General features: G+C 43.6%; 1 protein-coding gene across 1 annotated transcript; it reads right to left on the reverse strand.

Annotated features, from left to right (window-relative positions):
* Window positions 1–3,751: 3,751 nt before the first annotated feature.
* npffr1l2 (neuropeptide FF receptor 1 like 2) lies at window positions 3,752–15,716 on the reverse strand. The gene is made up of 4 exons (XM_040196543.2): window positions 15,429–15,716; window positions 7,088–7,441; window positions 6,658–6,757; window positions 3,752–5,714 (listed from the first exon to the last, which is right to left on the reverse strand). The coding sequence occupies exons 2-4, from the start codon at window positions 7,425–7,427 to the stop codon at window positions 4,706–4,708; spliced, it is 1,449 nt and encodes a 482-aa protein (XP_040052477.2). The 5' UTR covers window positions 7,428–7,441; window positions 15,429–15,716; the 3' UTR covers window positions 3,752–4,705.
* Between the last annotated feature and the right edge of the window lie 2,181 nt (window positions 15,717–17,897).

Genomic DNA, 17,897 nt, shown 5'->3' on the forward strand with positions numbered 1-17,897 from the left:
ATTAGCTGAAAGCAGATTGCATTGTCTCTCTTTGAATTCCATGTGCACGATGTAAAGCCTAATTAGTGTTACTGTACCAAAACACCATAGTCCAATGCAGACCACTATAATGAGCCTTCATTTCTATTTTAACTGTATAGCACATTTAAGCAACAAGGCAACAAGCACAGAGATTTAAAAAAATGTAAGAACATTGATTGAAACATAAAAGACAAAACAGTCATTGAAAAGATAAAAAACAGACAACGTTTAAAAATTAGGTACAAATTTGCAGTGATGTTTAGGATGACCAAAATGCAGAAATGGTCACTTATATTGGGAATTCACCTGCACACAATCTGCACAACGTCAAGGCTCGACTTGAATGCCAATAGGTCACCAACAATGTTAGTGATGAAGGGCAGTAACCATGGTGGTCCTGCGAGGGGCCTCCTACACGCCTGCCGAGGAAGCCGCCGCCACATTGAGAGCCGTCGAGCCAGAGGAAAAACCCAGAAACTTGTTTGTGGCATATTTTAAAATTAATGTTATCAAATAGGTGTCTCTACTTTACCACACATTGTTAATTATAGTGTTCAGTACCCATTATCCTCTACCTCATGCAGATAAAACAGCGGGAGAGGGGTCAAAACAGTCGGTGGCATATTGGCTGGCAGAGCATGGCGGACATGAAATGATGCAGTGTCACAGGGAGTGTACACATAGTAATCACGCTGTTGCCTGCAAACAGGAGTCATGCTGTTGATTTCAGCATTCGTAACACGTTTTACGGCAGTTTACATAACTTTCGTGAACACTGTTTACTCGGGCTCGCTTTCCTTAAGAAAGACTTGTGCAACCTTGGTGGAGTGTAATTGTATAATTTACCGCTGTGCGCGGGCAGTTATGTCTGCAGAGCTTTCCATTGTCTACTTGCTGCTACTCAGAGACGGTCCTCCACTGATCGTGCTATAATGTCGTCTTTGTTCTGTGAGCAGTTTTCAGCAAATAAGATTGCAAGTGAAATAATGAGGTGTTCTTTGGCTTCTGTCCATTTATCCTCTTGCGGATTGCAGCTGGATGCCGTCTCAGCGCTATACAAGGCCACATGGCTTAGGTGTACTGTTGAAGTCTAAAAACGTAAGCACAGCAGCGCATTCAGCTAATATTCGTGCAACCAGAAAATGTACATTTCTCTGTTTCTAACAATGTTTTAATGGAGAATGTGCCCAGCCTCAGTGAGAGAATATTCCAGCGAGCTTTGATGAAGCTTTTTCGGCAGAGATACAAAGGACCAATAATTATTTTAAGTAATCTGAACCTGCTCAGAATAACATGGACAGAAAAGCCTTTCATCATTTATTTATTGACCATCACACAGGAAAAAAAGGAACAGGTATACAAGAAAACACAGATAGGGGACACATTGAATATTAACACGCTGCAGATTGCTGCACACAATCGGATACACACATTAACAATTCATGTGTGCGTGGACATGAAACCCCCCCGAAAAATAGATACGGCACGATAGCGTAGTATAATTAATAATACAGAGTAGGATGAATCCTGCTGACTACGGTGATTCACAAAGGCTTTTGTCGGTGACCTCATGAGGTCGACAATTGCGATGATGATAAAAACCATTGACTGAATTTAAATAAAATGCCATGAGCTTGAGACAAAAGCAGTGATTGTGACGTGTACAGCAACACAAACTTAAATATTTGATTGCTGGTTAAACACCTGCATACTATGTGATAGTGCATAATGCCAAAATACTGATGAGGCTGCGGATATATTTAGTATTTTACAAGCAGTTTCACGGTATGTTAAAGGTAAATACTGGTTTGTTTGAGTATGCAGCAGAACAGAGAAGTTTTTTTGCTTCTCTAATACATTTCTCAAACAGGTTTTCACAAAAGTGGCTGAAATGACGGATGGATATTTGAACAAAAATTAGAGGGCTTTAGAACAAAATACAAAATCCTCATAGTAGAAAAGTAAAAACAACACATAAGTGCCAAACGACAAAGTTACATCTAGTTACACAGCAAGAGAAAGGCAGAAAGAACAACAATACAATAATAAATGGTCAGACGGTAGTCTGAAACACATGTTTAGTCCCATTTCTCTCAAATAAATCTTTTTGCACAGTCTTCTGATGCCAGTAGCATATTCAAATAAATGAAAACTGTAAATTACAACCCACTGTGGCACAAACATCCTTTGTCCTTGACAACGAAGCTGCCACGATACAATTTCCAATGCAAATCTAAACAGCACATGTAGAGCAACTGATTTTCCCTGTTGGGATACGTAAATAGTCATCATGCTTGCCAGGCAGGGCAAACAAATATATAGTGAAAAAAACAACAACAACAATATTGCTGCCACAACTCGCGAACGCATTCACGTTACACCACACCATTGAAGATCAACAACAAAGATGCCCGAAGTGGCAAAAATCCAAAAGACTTCAACTGTTCTGACGACCGTGTCCATTATTACATCCGATTCTTTGGTTGTGGCTCTTGTGGATTATCGATGTATGTAGCGCCGTTTTTTGTCTCGCTATTGTTATCATGCCTCCTATTCACAGTTTTGTTAATGCACTTTTTACTCCTCAATGAACTACTTGGAGAAGACACAGTGAGAGTAGCTGCTTGTTGGTAATTGGGCCTCTGACTGCAGTGCTTAAGCAGGCTATTTTCTGCAGCCGTAACTGCCTGTGCACACGCAGAAACTATGCCAGGTTGGGTGTTGGAGAAACACCGCAGAATGGATCATTGGTAGTTCACAGAAGGTGGAGTTTTTGAACCATTTCATCGAACCATTCACCAGATAGACCTGTGACAGGTCGGGCCGAGTTCTGTTGCACGGTTAAAAGAAATGGGATGAAAATTGCGTGTCTCCATATTTGACACCGCATGTCCTTGGGTGCCCAACGGTACAACAGCCAAACCTAATATAGATAAAAGTTGAAGGGGCTTTAAGAAAGTCAAAGGTCGTACCCACGTACTGACAGAGATTCCTAGCTAATAATAGCTGTGTAATAATCATAATAATAGAAAGGTTGTGCTTTTTGCTTACGTAGCATTTTGACCACGTGAGCTCTTTTCCGGGGAGAAGTTGGTATTAAGGTGGTTGTCCAGTAGCTTTAATGCTTTTTCAGAGCAGCACTGGTGAAGTAACTGTGGTAAATAGAAAGGAAGCTTGTTTTTTTGGCGTGCTTCTATTCTAAAATGTTCTGTTATGATCCATCAAAGTTAGGCATGAAACAAGCTGAATAAATCTCAGTTTTGGTTATGGACCCTAAAGGAACCAAAGGTCAACTCTTCTAGAGTGGAAACACTGGTTAAAGGCACATTTTTAGATTTTTTCATATTACAATATCAATCATATTACTTGCACAGAGCCATCAACTAAGAACAGTTTTTGCTCCTGCACTTCTCGTCTGGGTTAGTTGTAGTGCAGAGTATCAGCTGAGAAGATAATCTAAGAAAAGACATTTACTGTGATGCATTACCTATTTAAATAGGCCTTCTTGTTAAGGAGAGAAAGAACATGCACATTTCCTGGGATCTCTTGAGCTCACAGTAAAGTTTGACGTGATGAGTGACAGTTATAAAAGGTCATTAAGGGACAGTCCCAGTGCTTTATTCAACTTAATAAATACTTAAGTTAGTAGCTTAATACTGGCAAGTACAAAAAACAATTGCTTTACCCGATGAAACGCAAATAGTTATAATTTTTCACAACTGAACAACACTGAGTTGTGATCAGTTTATTCTCCGTCCGTCCGACAATTTGTCTATTGGTTGAATCATTTCAACACTAATGTAAAAAAAAAAAAATAGGACGAAATTACAACAAATGTTGCAGAAGCACGCGGCCGCACAGCGCGACTCGGTGGTTCCCTCCCTGCTGAGGCGGCGCAGTGTGACAGCAGGAACAAACAGGAATGTGATAAGCAACACGCTGAGAGAGCTGCACACAGCCGCACGCCGCCCAGAAGTGATGGTATGTCCGAGGCCGTTCAATCAGTATGTGGGTCTTGTGTCGGCGGAGGCTTTTAAAGACGCCAGCGGGGCGTCACTCATCAGTGGCCTCTGGCCTGCGATTGAAAGGGCGCTGAAATGGGATGGGTGATGATGGGATGTCATGTGAGAAAAAATTGTTTGCCTTCAACAGCCCGCCTGGGTGTACGTTATTTTTCCGCCGTATTCAAATGTGTTTCATGTTGTTTCGTATTTCATTTTAGGTTTACAGTGTGAATCCAACGACAATTAATTTGCGATCACCTCGGTGAATGGATTTTGATGGGCCATTCAAAATGTCAACACAACATGTCTCTTATGTACAACGTCTTCCCCATAAATATGGACAAATAAAATATGGTCACAGTAAAATATGGACATTTTAACACTAATTGCATATGACTGAACCAATTCACCAAATAAGCATGACACCAAATGAGATGTATGACATGCAGGCAACTTCATTTTGGAATATGTTACAAATCTAGAATAACCCCCCGCTCCAGTGGGATCATCATTATCTGATTATCTGTGCTGTACGTGATAGGCAGAGGAACCGGGGCTGAAACGTGTAACCACCTCTAAACAGTGACCACATTAAACATCTCACAATAGTCTCCTCCTTCAGGCCACAATCTAACATGCTATGGCTTTGCTTATTCGTTTCTGGCTTGTATTGTGAACACTTAGTTGTCCCATGCTTGACACACTGAGGCCGCCATTGAACTGACCTTTTCGGACTCCTCCCCACTGCCACCTTTCTTATTCACAACCGTCATTTCTAACCCTTGCTCCGAAAGAGTTCCCTCCGAATGGACCAGCACGCAGCCCGCCCTTCCGCTTCCGTCTATCTCGGCCGTTTCTGTGGACACATTGACGTTGTGGACTCGATTCCTCAGCCCCATGATGAGCTGGTTGTAGTTGCTAATGACATCCCTGAAGTCGGCGCCCCCGCGAGGCGCCGGCCCGGACCGTTTTTTCCGGCCCCTCCTGGCCATCCTCTTCCACAGGTCGCACCGGGGGAGGCAACAGATCGGCCTGGTCTTGCACACGGCCTGGAAGCCCCTCTTGAAGTTCTCGTTGTAGTAGCCGTAAATGATGGGGTTGACGCTGGAGTTGGAGAAAGCCAGCCAGTGGGCGAAGGGGAAAATGTAGCTGGTCAGAAGGTCCAGCTGCTGCCTGTCCAGGCCCGCGTAGTCAGTCATCATCATGAGAGTCCACAGCGGCAGCCAGGACAGCATGAAGAGCAAAGCCACCAGGATGAGCATCTTTATCACCCTGACCTTCTTCTGGGAGATCATTGGCTGACCGGGCCTTCTGCGCCTCGCCTGGGCCGCGACGTCGGCCAGCTGCGGCTCTCTGTTGGCCACCACGGAAGAGCACAGTTTGCCTCCGATGCCGCCGTACATCAGCGTGATGACGGTGAGCGGCACCAGGTAGATGTGAGCAAACAGAACCGCCGTGTAGACTTTTCTCATGTGAGGGTTGGCAAAGTTTTCGTAGCAGGTGTACAGGGGGAACGTCTGGTTGAAGTCGCCGTTGTGCACCATGATGTGGTAAGGGACTCTGTCCACGGTCAGTGCCACGGCCGCGGGACACATGATCCCGATCGCCAGCACCCAGATCAACACGATGGCGGCCTTGGCAACGAGGATGCTCGGCTTGGGGTGTAGAGGGAACACTATGCAGCGGAACCTGTGGTGGATAAGAGCCGTTCAACAGGTCAGCTACATGTCTATGGATAAGGAAAGTAACAACATGTAAAATATAACTAGGACTCATTTCTTCTTCAGGATCATGACAAACCCCCATCTCAGATTAACAGATTATACATGTGTTAAAAATTCCCAAAAATCAAAAGGGAAAAAGTAAAGAGAGAAAATACTTAGTAAAAAGCTGCAATCAGCAAACGTTTGGTACTTTGCGCCACCTTATGATCTAGTCAGAGGGATTTTGGACTGAAATATCTCAAAAACTTGCGGCCCTCGGAACGATATTTTGTGACCCCCACTTTAATAAGAAAGTTTGGATCTGTACAGATGTGCTGCCTTTTAGGCATTAGGCTTTTATTTTGTCCAAGCTTTTATTTTGAAATGTTTCATGCCTAAGGAGTTCCGGGAGTTAGTTTCCTGTTAGTGGTTAGAGAAAGAGGGTAGGGAAGGTAGAATTAGCCAACATGCTTTCGTCATCAATGGCAATCCACATAGTAAATGCTGCAGAAGCAATGTCGTAAATTGATAATTTCATTGGTTTAATTGTAATGTAAAAGTTAAGATGCATATTTACAGTAAAAGTGGATTTCATGACTGTAATTAAAAACGTTTTATTCACATATGTTTACGTAGGACTAAACAATTTTGTACCTTGTGTTTGTTACAGTTTTCACTCTTCTGTCTGTGACATGATATAAAGAGCCACAGTAAACAGCTTGAGAAGCTTACTATGACTCAACTCGCCATTTGGAGGAAGGAGGAAGAGTTTAGCTAGTTGAATAGCTGCGGTTGCTACACCGTAGCGAAGACAACATAACAGCTATTTATGCAGGACTAACTGACTTTTCACCAAATGGTTAATATTCCACTTTTTAAGGCAAATGCTGTTGTAATTAGAGAAAAAACCAATCGAATCAAATTCTAACCTTTCGACAGCGATGGCCACAAGAGTGAAGACCGAGGCGGAAACAGACATTCCCTGCACAAAGCCGCTCATCTTGCACACAATGTTGGAAAAGGGCCAACCTGTTGAAAAAAAAAAATCATTAGAGTTGCACTCAGGCGAGTCCTTCGTGGCAATACATTAACATCATTGTCAATCTATTCAAATTTGTATAAATCCAGTAATTCAAAAGATTGCTTAACTTTTCACCGAGTGACCTTAATGTGGAATGAACATATTCAAAGCTACAGATATTCTTGCAAACGGAACTGCAGAGAAGTCACAAAGTTACATACAGAATATGAGCGCAGTCGACATCAAAGCCCGCGTAAGAACAGGGCTGAAATCAGTCACTCTATTTAATTAAGTAAAACAGCGGCCAGTAGCACACTTAGTAAACAGGGGGGGACTACCTGTGATGAGGTTGTCCACCAGCGTCGTGGGGATGCAGAAGATGCCCACCAGTAGGTCACTGATGGCCAGGTTGAGGATGAAGAGATTGGTGACCGTGCGCATTCGACGGTTTTCCAAAACAATCAGACACACCACGATGTTGCCCACCATACACAGCAGGAATATGAATAAGTAGGCCAGGATGTAGCTGGCGGCCACGTACAGGGAGTGCTGATAATAGGGTAAAAAGGTCATGTTGGTGTCGTTGGCGGAGCCGAGGCTGACGTTTATGATGGCCCCTTTGTTGGCCGACGCCTCCAACTCCATCCATTCCTCGCCCATGTTGTCCAGAACATCCATTCTTCAGAGGAACACTGCAGAGGAGATGAAAGAGTGAGAAGGAGAGGTCAGAGGTCAAAACGTGATTATTATTTATTTTGAATCGACGGTCTGAATGGAGTTCATGTTCAAAAGTAAGTCTTACAGATAAGAAAGTTGCTTTATTACGTTTTTTAAATCAGTACATGAGAAAAAAAGTTCTCAAGGAAGTGTGTAAATAAACCCTCCACACCTCCCACTTTCTATGTTAAAGATCAGTTTAACAAAATAGAGTTGGAATTGTTGTGTTGGGTTTAAATAGAGCGGACCTGACGTGCTGCATCATGATTATGATCGACACTCCCGTGTTGAGTTCACAGGCCTCTCGCTTTTCTGCACCAGTGCAACCGATGTAGAGATAATTGTCTGGGGCACCTGTGGACTACAAGAAATCTGAATATAATGGTCACTTACAACCATAATGAGATGCGGTGCTACAAGCAGCTGGAGAGCAAAGAGTGCAGTCAAAAACAAATCACCTCACAGATGTGGGGGCCAGGTTAGTCACACGTTATAGATTTCCTTTTGCGGTGCTGTCAAGAGTCCAGAATCAATATCGCGTACACTTGACAATGACAACCGCTGATTGAAGGCTCCAGCGGGCTTCAAGCGAAGCATTTTGTGAATAAAGGCCGGAAATTGACTTCCTCGACCCCCCATTGAAATTGATTAGCGGTGACAATTCTGTGTGACACCAGACGGTGATGGAGCTGCGAGGAGTAACTTTAGATGATCATTTGTCTAAATGCTTTGACTCGCCGGTGGCGAAGATGATGGAAAAATCTATCAGTGGTGAAGAGACGCTCTCCCTTTTGACACGACATATGATGTCATCATTATTCCTCAGGAAGATCTAGAAAAAAAACTAAAGCTGGTACAGAAGAGAGCTGCTTATGTTTCCCTTTGATGCACATCAAGAGCCAATATTGATAAAATGCATGCCTAATTTCTCTGGCTAAAAGATGAGGAGAAGCCGAAGAATCATTACTTTCTTTTGTAGGGAGCTGATATTCACGAAATGTACAGTTGGCTCAAACACTCATAACCCAAAAGAGGTCACAAGACGCTTAAATAGACATAATACCAGAAAAAGCGCTGTATGATTAGAAGACACTCACGTCTAGATCCGTTTTTTTTTAAACACTGAGTAAAGCACGTGTAATAATAACTCAGATTTTTCTCTGATAGAGTGATTGGAAGTGATTCACAAAAAACATTCATGAAGTTTGGTTCTTTTATGACTTTATTATGGGTTAACAGAAAAAGTGACAAAATCTGCTGGGCCACAAATATACATACAGCAACATGAATGACTTGACTTAGAAAGTTGTATCAATGAAATGAGCCTCATGGCCTTTTAACTTCTTGTGAGTGCTTATGAGTGACTACAGCTGGTGACTCTGAGGCCATTTAAATAGGGCTCATTGGAGACAAACGCCCACAAACGCTACAATGGGAAAGTCAAAAGGAGCTCAGCATGGATCCGAAAAAGCGGCTCGTTGACTTGAACAAGTCAGGAGGTCACTTGGAGCCATTTCAAAGCAGCAGCAGGTCCCAAGAGCAACAGTGCAAACAATTGTTTGTGAGTATAAAGTGCACGGCACTGTTTTGTCACTGCCACGACCAGGAAGAAAATCACCTGCTGCTGAGAGAAAATTGGTCAGGAGGGTGAAGAGTCAACCGAGAACCACCAAAAAGCAGATCTGCCAAGAATTAGAAGCTGCTGGAACACAGGTGTCCGTGTCCACAGTCAAGCGTGTTTTGCATCTCCATGGACTGAGAGGCTGCCGTGCATTAGCGTTTTAGAATGGCGTTCCCAAAGTCCTGACTTAAATCCCATTGAGAACATGTGGACAACGCTGAAGAAACAAGTCCATGTCAGAAAGCCATCAAATTTAACTGAACTGCACCAATTCTGTCAAGAGGAGTGGTCAAAGATTAAACGAGAAGCTTGTGGATGGCTACCAAAAGCGTCTAACTGTGAAGTGGAAATGGCCAAGGGACATGTAACCAAATATTAGCACTGCAGTATGTATATTTTTGACCCAGCAGATTTTGTTACTTTTTCTGTCAACCCATAATAAAGTCGTAAAAGAACCAAACTTCATGAATGTTTTTTGTGACAATGTCTAAAAATCAGACTTATGTTCTTTACAAGTGAATGTAAACTTTTGTCCGCAACTGTATAGTAACCAGATATCAACTCTCAACAATATAAATATGTTCCTTCTTAATTAATCAAATTATGGCGTGTACAATTTATACTGTACAGCTGTGAGTTTTATATTATATGCTTTTATATATTTTTTTTTCCCAGGTAATGCCTTTTTTATTTTGGTACAGTTACACACAGACCCACAGAAGAGTATCTGCATTAACTAACGGGATCCTAATGAATGTGTAAATGGTGCAATCAGCTCATCTCCCGCTACCTCACAGTACAGTGCTTTGTTTATTTTTTAGAAATATAAGAATTTATAGTCTCTCTTTGGTCTGCTTTGTACTTGTAAGCCTGTCCTCTGTAGAGGAGGCATGAGGGGAAGGACTCAAAAGGGGGACAAGACATAAGTAGAGTTATGCAGCTATATGATTTGGTGAAAGACATCAATTTAAGACAAGTCAAACAAACACAGGAGACATGAGTCCGGGATTCCAAAAAGACAAGCAATCGAATAAATAAAGCCCAGAGAAACCACGACAAAGCCACTTGATGTCTTGATTTATCTCCTCCGGCTGACGCTGAACATGAAAAGAAAAAATAAATGACACAAATGAGGAAGGGCGAATCTCCATGGAGACTGAATCAGCTCAATGTGCACACATTGTCCAGCAGCTTGTATTAGCTTATGATTGACATACATTCTTAAATAAAATCACATATTCATAAGTCAATAAAGCTAAACCCCGAAAGGACGTTTTAACAGCAACCAACTCCTAATTATCACTTTAGGCAATGCAATAACAGCAGTTGATCGCAGTGAGCAGCCGTGTGTTCCAGGGTGGAAAGAGAGATGTGGATCAAGTGGGTTCGTGTTGACGGAGGGCAAGAGCCAACATCGTGATCAATAGTTCAGTTCAGTTTAACTTCCAGTATTTTATTGAAACACTAATTGTGAAACTCCTAACACCTCTCTAATGTTGAAAGAATTTGCTGGCTGGGCCGAGGACACATTATATGGTATTTGACATTAAAAATCGACATAATTGACATAAACAGTGAGTTTTTTTCCATGTGGAAAAATGTTTGTGCTGCACTTTTATTTTTTTGGGAACGTGGCAGGAATGAGGGATCAGGAAACAGACCAAATGTTCATAGAGGATTTGTAATTCTGGCCCGTAGTCCTGGTTTTGTATTTCAAAGCCAGGACGCTGGGCAAGAATTACAATTCTTCATCTCTTTTACTGTGCAGTAAAAACAGACCTCAGATCTCAAAAAGCGTAACTGTGTGAATGTGAACACGTAAGACACGACTCGTATTACAATCGACAGGTGGCATTGCTCGCCAGCCCCTTATACTTCTGTGAAAGCACTGGTGAAAAATGACTGCAGAGTGCCAGATGGTCCGATATGTTTTTGTACTGTTTATGAGCTGGTTAATATTCAACGTGGTAGCTTACATGTGCACATCGAGGCCTGAAGCTGAGGTGGATTCATTAAAGCTCTCTTCTTGTTAGAAAGTGTCCATTTTTCTGTTCTCTTCATGTTAGGATGCAGCCCGCTGTCTTCGGTCCAATTGGGTCCAGAAGGAATCGTAGTGACCAAAGAGGTCGTGGCGGGAGTTGGACTAGACACCTCTTCAACAGGCTGTGGCTTTCTGCGGCTGGAGGAGATCCTCCAACAGACCGTAGTTCCTTACACTTAGTCAGCTCATGCTGTCACAACGTGGCAGAGGAGGCGACGTTGATGGTAAATACAAAAAGTGTAAAAGCAGCACTAAACTCTCTAATCTGATGAGTCTTGAATTACTGAATGGGTTCTGCGAAAGTGTCTTTTTCCCGTAAACTGAAGATGGGCAGTGAGGATCTCCTGTTGAGTTACATCCTGGAGCTGCTGAACTTAACCAAATGTCAGCCGTCACCTGACGACGTCTCGTGATAGACATCCGTCTCTGCTGGAGTCTCCTGGGTCTGTCGAACAGCACAGTGGGCTGCAAGGTCGAATGTGGATTGGGATTTTGCAGCCATTGCATCACAAAAAGTTGCTCTCAAATGCACATGAGCCCATCAGATGAAGAACCTCGTGAAGCAACCCACGGCGATGAAAAACATTAAACCTCCACTGAAGATCAACAGTGTAGGTTTTGCATGTGGACCCAGGCCCAAAGGTCCAAAAGTCCTCATTCACTACTGTATTTAGTTCGGTTTCTTCTTGTTTCAAGCTGAGCGGTCACGATTGTTTGCCCAGCTTATTTCTGTAATAACAAGATCTAGACGTCCGCTGAGAACAATTTTTCGCTTGATTAGTGTGGACTTAAAACAAAGCATGTGGCTACATGGCATCTGACGGCGCTGCGACTGCGATGTCTTGCGATCCACTGGTGGCACCGCTCATCAAAGAGTCCTGATGGTTGCTTGTGCTTCTCTGAAAGCGCCGGTGCAACATGCCTCCACGGTGTCAGGGAGTGCAATATGTTAATGTGGCGTTTGTGCGCTCGTTAATATTCAAAGCGGCCGCTTACACGTGTGTCCACCTAAAGGCAGGACGCTGCGGTAGACTAATTAAAGCTCCCCCTTTGGGAGGATAGAAATGTCAAATTCAGGAGGAAAAAGATAAGCATGACGTTAATGGCGCCGAAAGACCTACACTGATTGTATGTACGTCTTAACAAACAAAGTTATTGATTGTAGAGTCAGCAATTCATAAATGAAAAAAAGAAGAAAACTTGTTACCTAAACTAAGTTACCCAGAGGAATAGAAAAATAAGTCCATGAGTCTTCGTTCTCCTTAGTTGAATATCATAGTCATACTTCAAAGTGACATTGCCTTCACTCGCTTCATACCGTATTTCCTTTAAGGAATCATGCATCACGCCAACAGGGAGGCGGCAAATAAATGTTGTCTTGCTCGGTCCAGACTCGCTACCCGGGGAGTCGGGGAACATCTAAATAGTTTTTCCATCTAATTTCCGACTCCAAACATCCAGAACAAAGCCTTCTAACATGAAGCATCCCAAAGGCGGACGACTTTAAAAAGCCCTTTTAGGTTTATAACCATGAAAGCATATTTTATTTTATTTTAAACTCCGGTGTCGTGCAAATCCCTTAGAAACTGGGCAGAGTGAGAGTCTGTGGCTGACATTGAAGCTCCGTTGTCAGCACTGGGAGCCTTTTTACGGGTGGCGTGGACTGGTCAGCCTCAGCAGCGCGTTCCTGCTGTGGACACACAACCGGTCCCCAAAGATGGACTAATTGAAAGTTGTTTAAAAGTATAAAAGGGACGTGTCAGGCACTTTGAGGGACTTGCTGCTCAGTCAACCCTTTTCTCTGTCAGCAGCATCTCTTCCGCCCTCTCTTGACTTGCCCACGCAGGTTACTATGGTTACGAGCCATAAGGTGTTGCCAGGTCCTTTCAACAAGGCGTCACCCTGACCGTTTTAGCACGCGTGTGTGTGTGTGTGTGTGTGTGTGCGGACATTATTTTTATATCACAACTCATAGTTAATCTGGAAAGTCAACAGTTTCTTACACAATAGATTCAAATTTGGAATTTTAGTAAGATCTCAAAGGGTTTTTAAAAGAATCCAGCATTTGTATTGTCATTTGCTGATTATTCATTGTGCTGCTTTTTAAAAAAATCTTTTTTTTATGCTTGTTAATAAAGAATGTGTCCCCCGTAGGGAGGTTTGTGCTGAGACTCCATATGGACCAGACCTTTGAATCTTAACATTTGATCAATCAGCAAAAGGGGCGGGTCAGAAAATTGTTCCAGTCGGTGCTCTGCAAATCAGGGGTTATAAATGGAGACCGCCACAGAGGATATTGACACTTTAGACGCTGTTGAGGCAAGAAGCTTGTTGCCAGGTGATTAGTCAGCAAAACAGTTACCCTCCTGCGGCATGGAAATCAACAGTGGAGTCGCTGAAGCTGGAAACCGAGGGTAACGAGTTACCGGGATAGTGAAGATGTGCTCACACTCATACGGCTGCGCCACCTAGTTTTGTCTACGTTGGGTCCAATCACAGATTCATGTCTGCCACCGAGTACTCGGCCCAATTGAAGCCTGGTTGCTGGCGGGCCGAGGTTCAGCCAGACTTGGTGAAGATTACCGGGCAGCGGCTTAAGGTGGTGGCGACCTGCCTGAGGCTGGAAGGCTGCGGGCTAATTAAGTCCTTTGCCCGTCCAGACAGCGATTTCTCCAATAATGGCTTTGAAGACAGTTCCCGGAGTGCCAGTGACAAGGCTTTGTTTCTCCGCTCTCTGTGGACGCAGGAGGGCACATGTCACCTCGTGAGGTTCCTCTGAAAATGATCCATTTCAGGGTGCACAATTAGTCAGCTCACGCTGTCACTGCCTGGTGGAGGAGGCAACGTGGAGGCTGATCAATATAAAAAGTGTAGAAGCAGTTCACCCTGAAATAGCATTTATCTACGCTCTAATTTCATGCACAGAGTATTGAATTTGTGAATTTGACTTGCAAAAGTGTCTTTTTCCCGTAAACTGAAGATGGACAGTGAGGATCTCTTGTTGAGTTACATCCTGGAGCTGCTGAACTTCACTAAATGTCAGCCGTCACCTGACGGCGTCTCGTGAGAGACATCCGTCTCTGCTGGAATCTCCTGAGTCTGTCGAAGCCGAACGTGGATTGGGATTTTGCAGCCATTACATCACAGAGTAAACCACAGCGAAGTGTCAACACGTGCAACATCAACATTGAGCATGTGACATGTGTCACATGCTCAATAAAACAGCAATGCCTCATTGACGTAAACAAACAGCTGCCATGAGTCCATCAAACACTTGTAAACCCTTGAGCCTCACTTTTAAGAAATTGCTCTGGTGTAAAAAAGAAGAATATAAGAATGTTATTTTCCCTTTGCACTGAGTTCAATGCTTTAACCAACGTCCTGATCATAGTCACACATTTTCAAAATTAAAACCTTTAAATGTCACCGAATACCAACTAATGTGGGATTTCCAAAATGTCCCTCTTGAGGGATCAATAAAGTATCCATCTATTTAGCCAAATCCTTTTTTTAAATCCCATCTTTTAAATAATGTAAACGTAAGAACCTTATTATTTAAATTCAGCTTATTAGGAAAATGTGTCGTCTTCGCATCCTGTTTCCAATAAGATGTGAAAGTGCAAACAATGTCAGTCTTCAAAAGGAAGGCTGAAGGCACAAACAAGCTCCACAGGTGGCATCCACAAAGACGGACCTGAGCTTATACAAATACTACAAAATAGCAGCTGGAAGTCAACCATTAAACCTCATGGTCATTATTTTGTTCCAAATCTAATATACTGAGGAGCGAATATAAAACTGTGTCCATCGTCACAGTCAGTTTCTTGCTTGTTTTTGTAGAAGATCTGAAGCATGAAGCGTTGTGCTGAAGGAAGGGAGCGGCTTTGGCACAGCATGATCATTAAAACCAATGTTTAAATCAATCATTTAGCCAACTACTGTATATAGAACTGGCTGCTTTCCACTCACTCCAAACTCCCTAAAAAACCCGCCACCGTTTTCGTAAATGGGACAAATAGCTAAATAACAAGTGGTGCTTGGTGAGAAAAGACGCGGCGGACTTTATTAAGTTAGCTTCTAAAATACCCTTTCGTCAGGTTTGGGATCGTTTTGTACAAAGAAAAGCGTCCAACTGGTCCAACAAAACAGGTCCGCTGGACGCCAGATATCCCGAAAGTTATTTCACTTTAATTGGTTTGAGGAAAAGCATATGCAGCGTGTGGATGAGAGACCAAAGACAACATGCTGCTGATGAGAGAAGACAACAAAGTGGGGCTTTAGGAGCGTGGAAGTGACCTACCTCGCTGCTGTCAGATGCTCTTTACGCGCGCTGCTGCCAAGAGGCGACGATTAAAAATGAGCTAATTAAAGAATAAATAAAAAAATGAACACGAGGTTCTGCGTCGTCCACGGCTTCTCCAGTACTTACCCAGTTCGTATAGTTTTACCAATAATGTTTAGGATATAGTTGAAAGACAACATTTACTGCGACCACAGAGTCAGACCCGCGATCCGCCGGCACGGAGGCGCGCTCCACTCCGTCTCCACGACGGGGGGGGCAGGTGGGACATCTGGAACAGCTTTACTCTCTGCGTGAAGCTGTGGAAATGAGCTGCTCAGACCTTCCTTAAAAGGACCACGGCGCGCGTGCATGTGCGCGTGTTGGTAGGGGCTCAGTCCAAAGGGGAGCGCGCAGCGGATGCGCGCCACCGCGTGATGATGAAGGTTACCAAAACATTACAAAGTTCTATTAGAAGGGTCCGTTACGTCGCGGCGCGTCAGCACTTCCAGCACCGTCACACATGCTGGAAAGGCTCTGAAGTGGCTTAAAGACGACGCGTATCAAAAGAAAACAACCGTTTACCGTTTCGGGTACAGTGGAAGGAATAATCATTTTACCCCCTGCTGATTTTGCAATTTGGAAAAACGGTCAATAATTGTAATGATTTATTTTACTGTGAAACACAGAATCTAAAAAGAAAAAGAAAGAAAATCCCATATAACCTGGATATATTGATTTGCATGTTAATGTGGGAAATAAGTTTTTGATCCTCAAACAACAAGCAAGGATTCTGTCTCCCACAGACGGGCAATTAGTCCTCTCGCTTAAAGAAAGTACTCCAAATCTCCACCTGTCGCCTGATGAAGGAGACCGGTCCATAGAATCTGTCCATCAGATCCCAACCCCCCGTGGGACCAAAGAGCTGTCCAAGGGTGAAGACCTGCACGAGGCTGGAATGGCCGACGAGAAAATAGCCGAGCAGCTCAGTGAGAAGGAGACAACTGTTGGTGCAATTATTTGGAAATGGATGGCACACGAAATGACATTTAATCTCCCCCCCCGGCCTGGGGCTCCACGCAAGATCTCGCCCCGGGGGGGGGTAAAGGTGAGGGGTCAGCTCGGAACGACACAGGAGGAACTTCTTAATGATCTAAAGGCAGCTGGGACCAAACCGTTGGAAACACACTACGCCGTGGAGGTTTCAAACCCTGCAGCGCTCGCAGGGTCCCCCTGCTCAAGAAGGTACACAACCAAAACGTATATAACCAAATTCTCTTTTATACTTGGTGTCTCTCAGTTAGAAACAATTATAGCCTGTTTGTTTCTTTGGTAAACCTACACAATCAGCAAGGGATCTAATAGTTTGTAATAAGAATCTGAAATTTGAATATGTTCTCATTTGCAGACACACAAAAGATCAGAGAATATTTGCACCAAGCAGGAAAGACGTTATCCAGAGATTGTTGAAGCAGAAATAAGCAGCAGAATTAACGCAGTCAAAACTAAACAAACAAAGCTACATAAAACATTGCTTTAAAGCCACTGCTTCAATGACTGCTGCAGACCTTGTACCATTCCGAAGCCTTTCTGGTTATTCAGCGTCTTTTCAACATGGATAGTCGGGTCAAACATCAAAACATCCCACTTAAAGATCCAATTCGCAATTTTTCTCATTTATCAAATCTGTGGAGAAGAGCAAACTACGTAGGCTGTGTAACACGCTCGCATTTTTCTCTTTTGACACATTTCCCACAAAAGTATTGACTTTATAAAGTAAAACAAAAGAAAAAGGCGCCGGGAGAAAGAGCTCTCGCCTGGTCTGGGAGACATCTATATGTTTACCTCGGGTTTAAATTCCATGAGAAGACCTGCCACTTACCCGTCGCCATCACCACAGCAACCCCTGATTGCTGCTAGACAGACACAGGTGCTTGAGATGAGCTAATTAGGGCGGTTTGTCACATGCAGAGACGCACGGGGGGGGGGGGGGGGGGGAGAGATTGTGCTCTTGGGGACAATGCTCCCACCCAAATTGTTCTCGCAGGGGTGGACTCGCAATGCTTGAAGCGCACTGAATGCTGGTGATAATTTGGGACATTGTGCAATGTGCTTTGCCCCCAGCACAAAGGACACCTGGTGTGCACAGACTGGATGGAAATGATAAAGGTATAAAACTTGAATATCATGGTTTTCCAGTTAGTAATACAGTGACGCTGAAGGCCCATCCCCTTATTGGTATAGTGTTAGTTGTTTAGTATGGTGACCTTAATAGCGCTGGTAGTTACAAAGTAAAAGCGGGGCAGTGTTTAATCCGGACACCTCCGTGTGAAGGTTGCACGTTATCCTCCTGCCGTTTCAGACTTGCCTGCAGGAGTGAAAATAAGTGTGTATGGTTGTCTCTGAGTCTCAGCCCTGTGGTAGTCTGACGACCTTTTGCTGCAACCTGTCAGCTGAGATCGACTCCGGCCCTCGTGCAACCCTGAATAG

Source organism: Gasterosteus aculeatus, chromosome 13, assembly GCF_964276395.1.
Source record: "Gasterosteus aculeatus chromosome 13, fGasAcu3.hap1.1, whole genome shotgun sequence".
NCBI classification, from domain to species: domain Eukaryota; kingdom Metazoa; phylum Chordata; class Actinopteri; order Perciformes; family Gasterosteidae; genus Gasterosteus; species Gasterosteus aculeatus.

Bases quoted from the DNA above. Each gene is read 5' to 3' on its own strand.
- npffr1l2 (XM_040196543.2), bottom strand. From the start codon at position 7,427: ATGGATGTTCTGGACAACATGGGCGAGGAATGGATGGAGTTGGAGGCG. The intron at 6,758-7,087 runs GTAGTCCCCCCC...TTTTTTCAACAG, and splicing joins GGTGGACAACCTCATCACAG to GTTGGCCCTTTTCCAACATT. The intron at 5,715-6,657 runs GTTAGAATTTGA...TATCCACCACAG, and splicing joins GTGGCCATCGCTGTCGAAAG to GTTCCGCTGCATAGTGTTCC.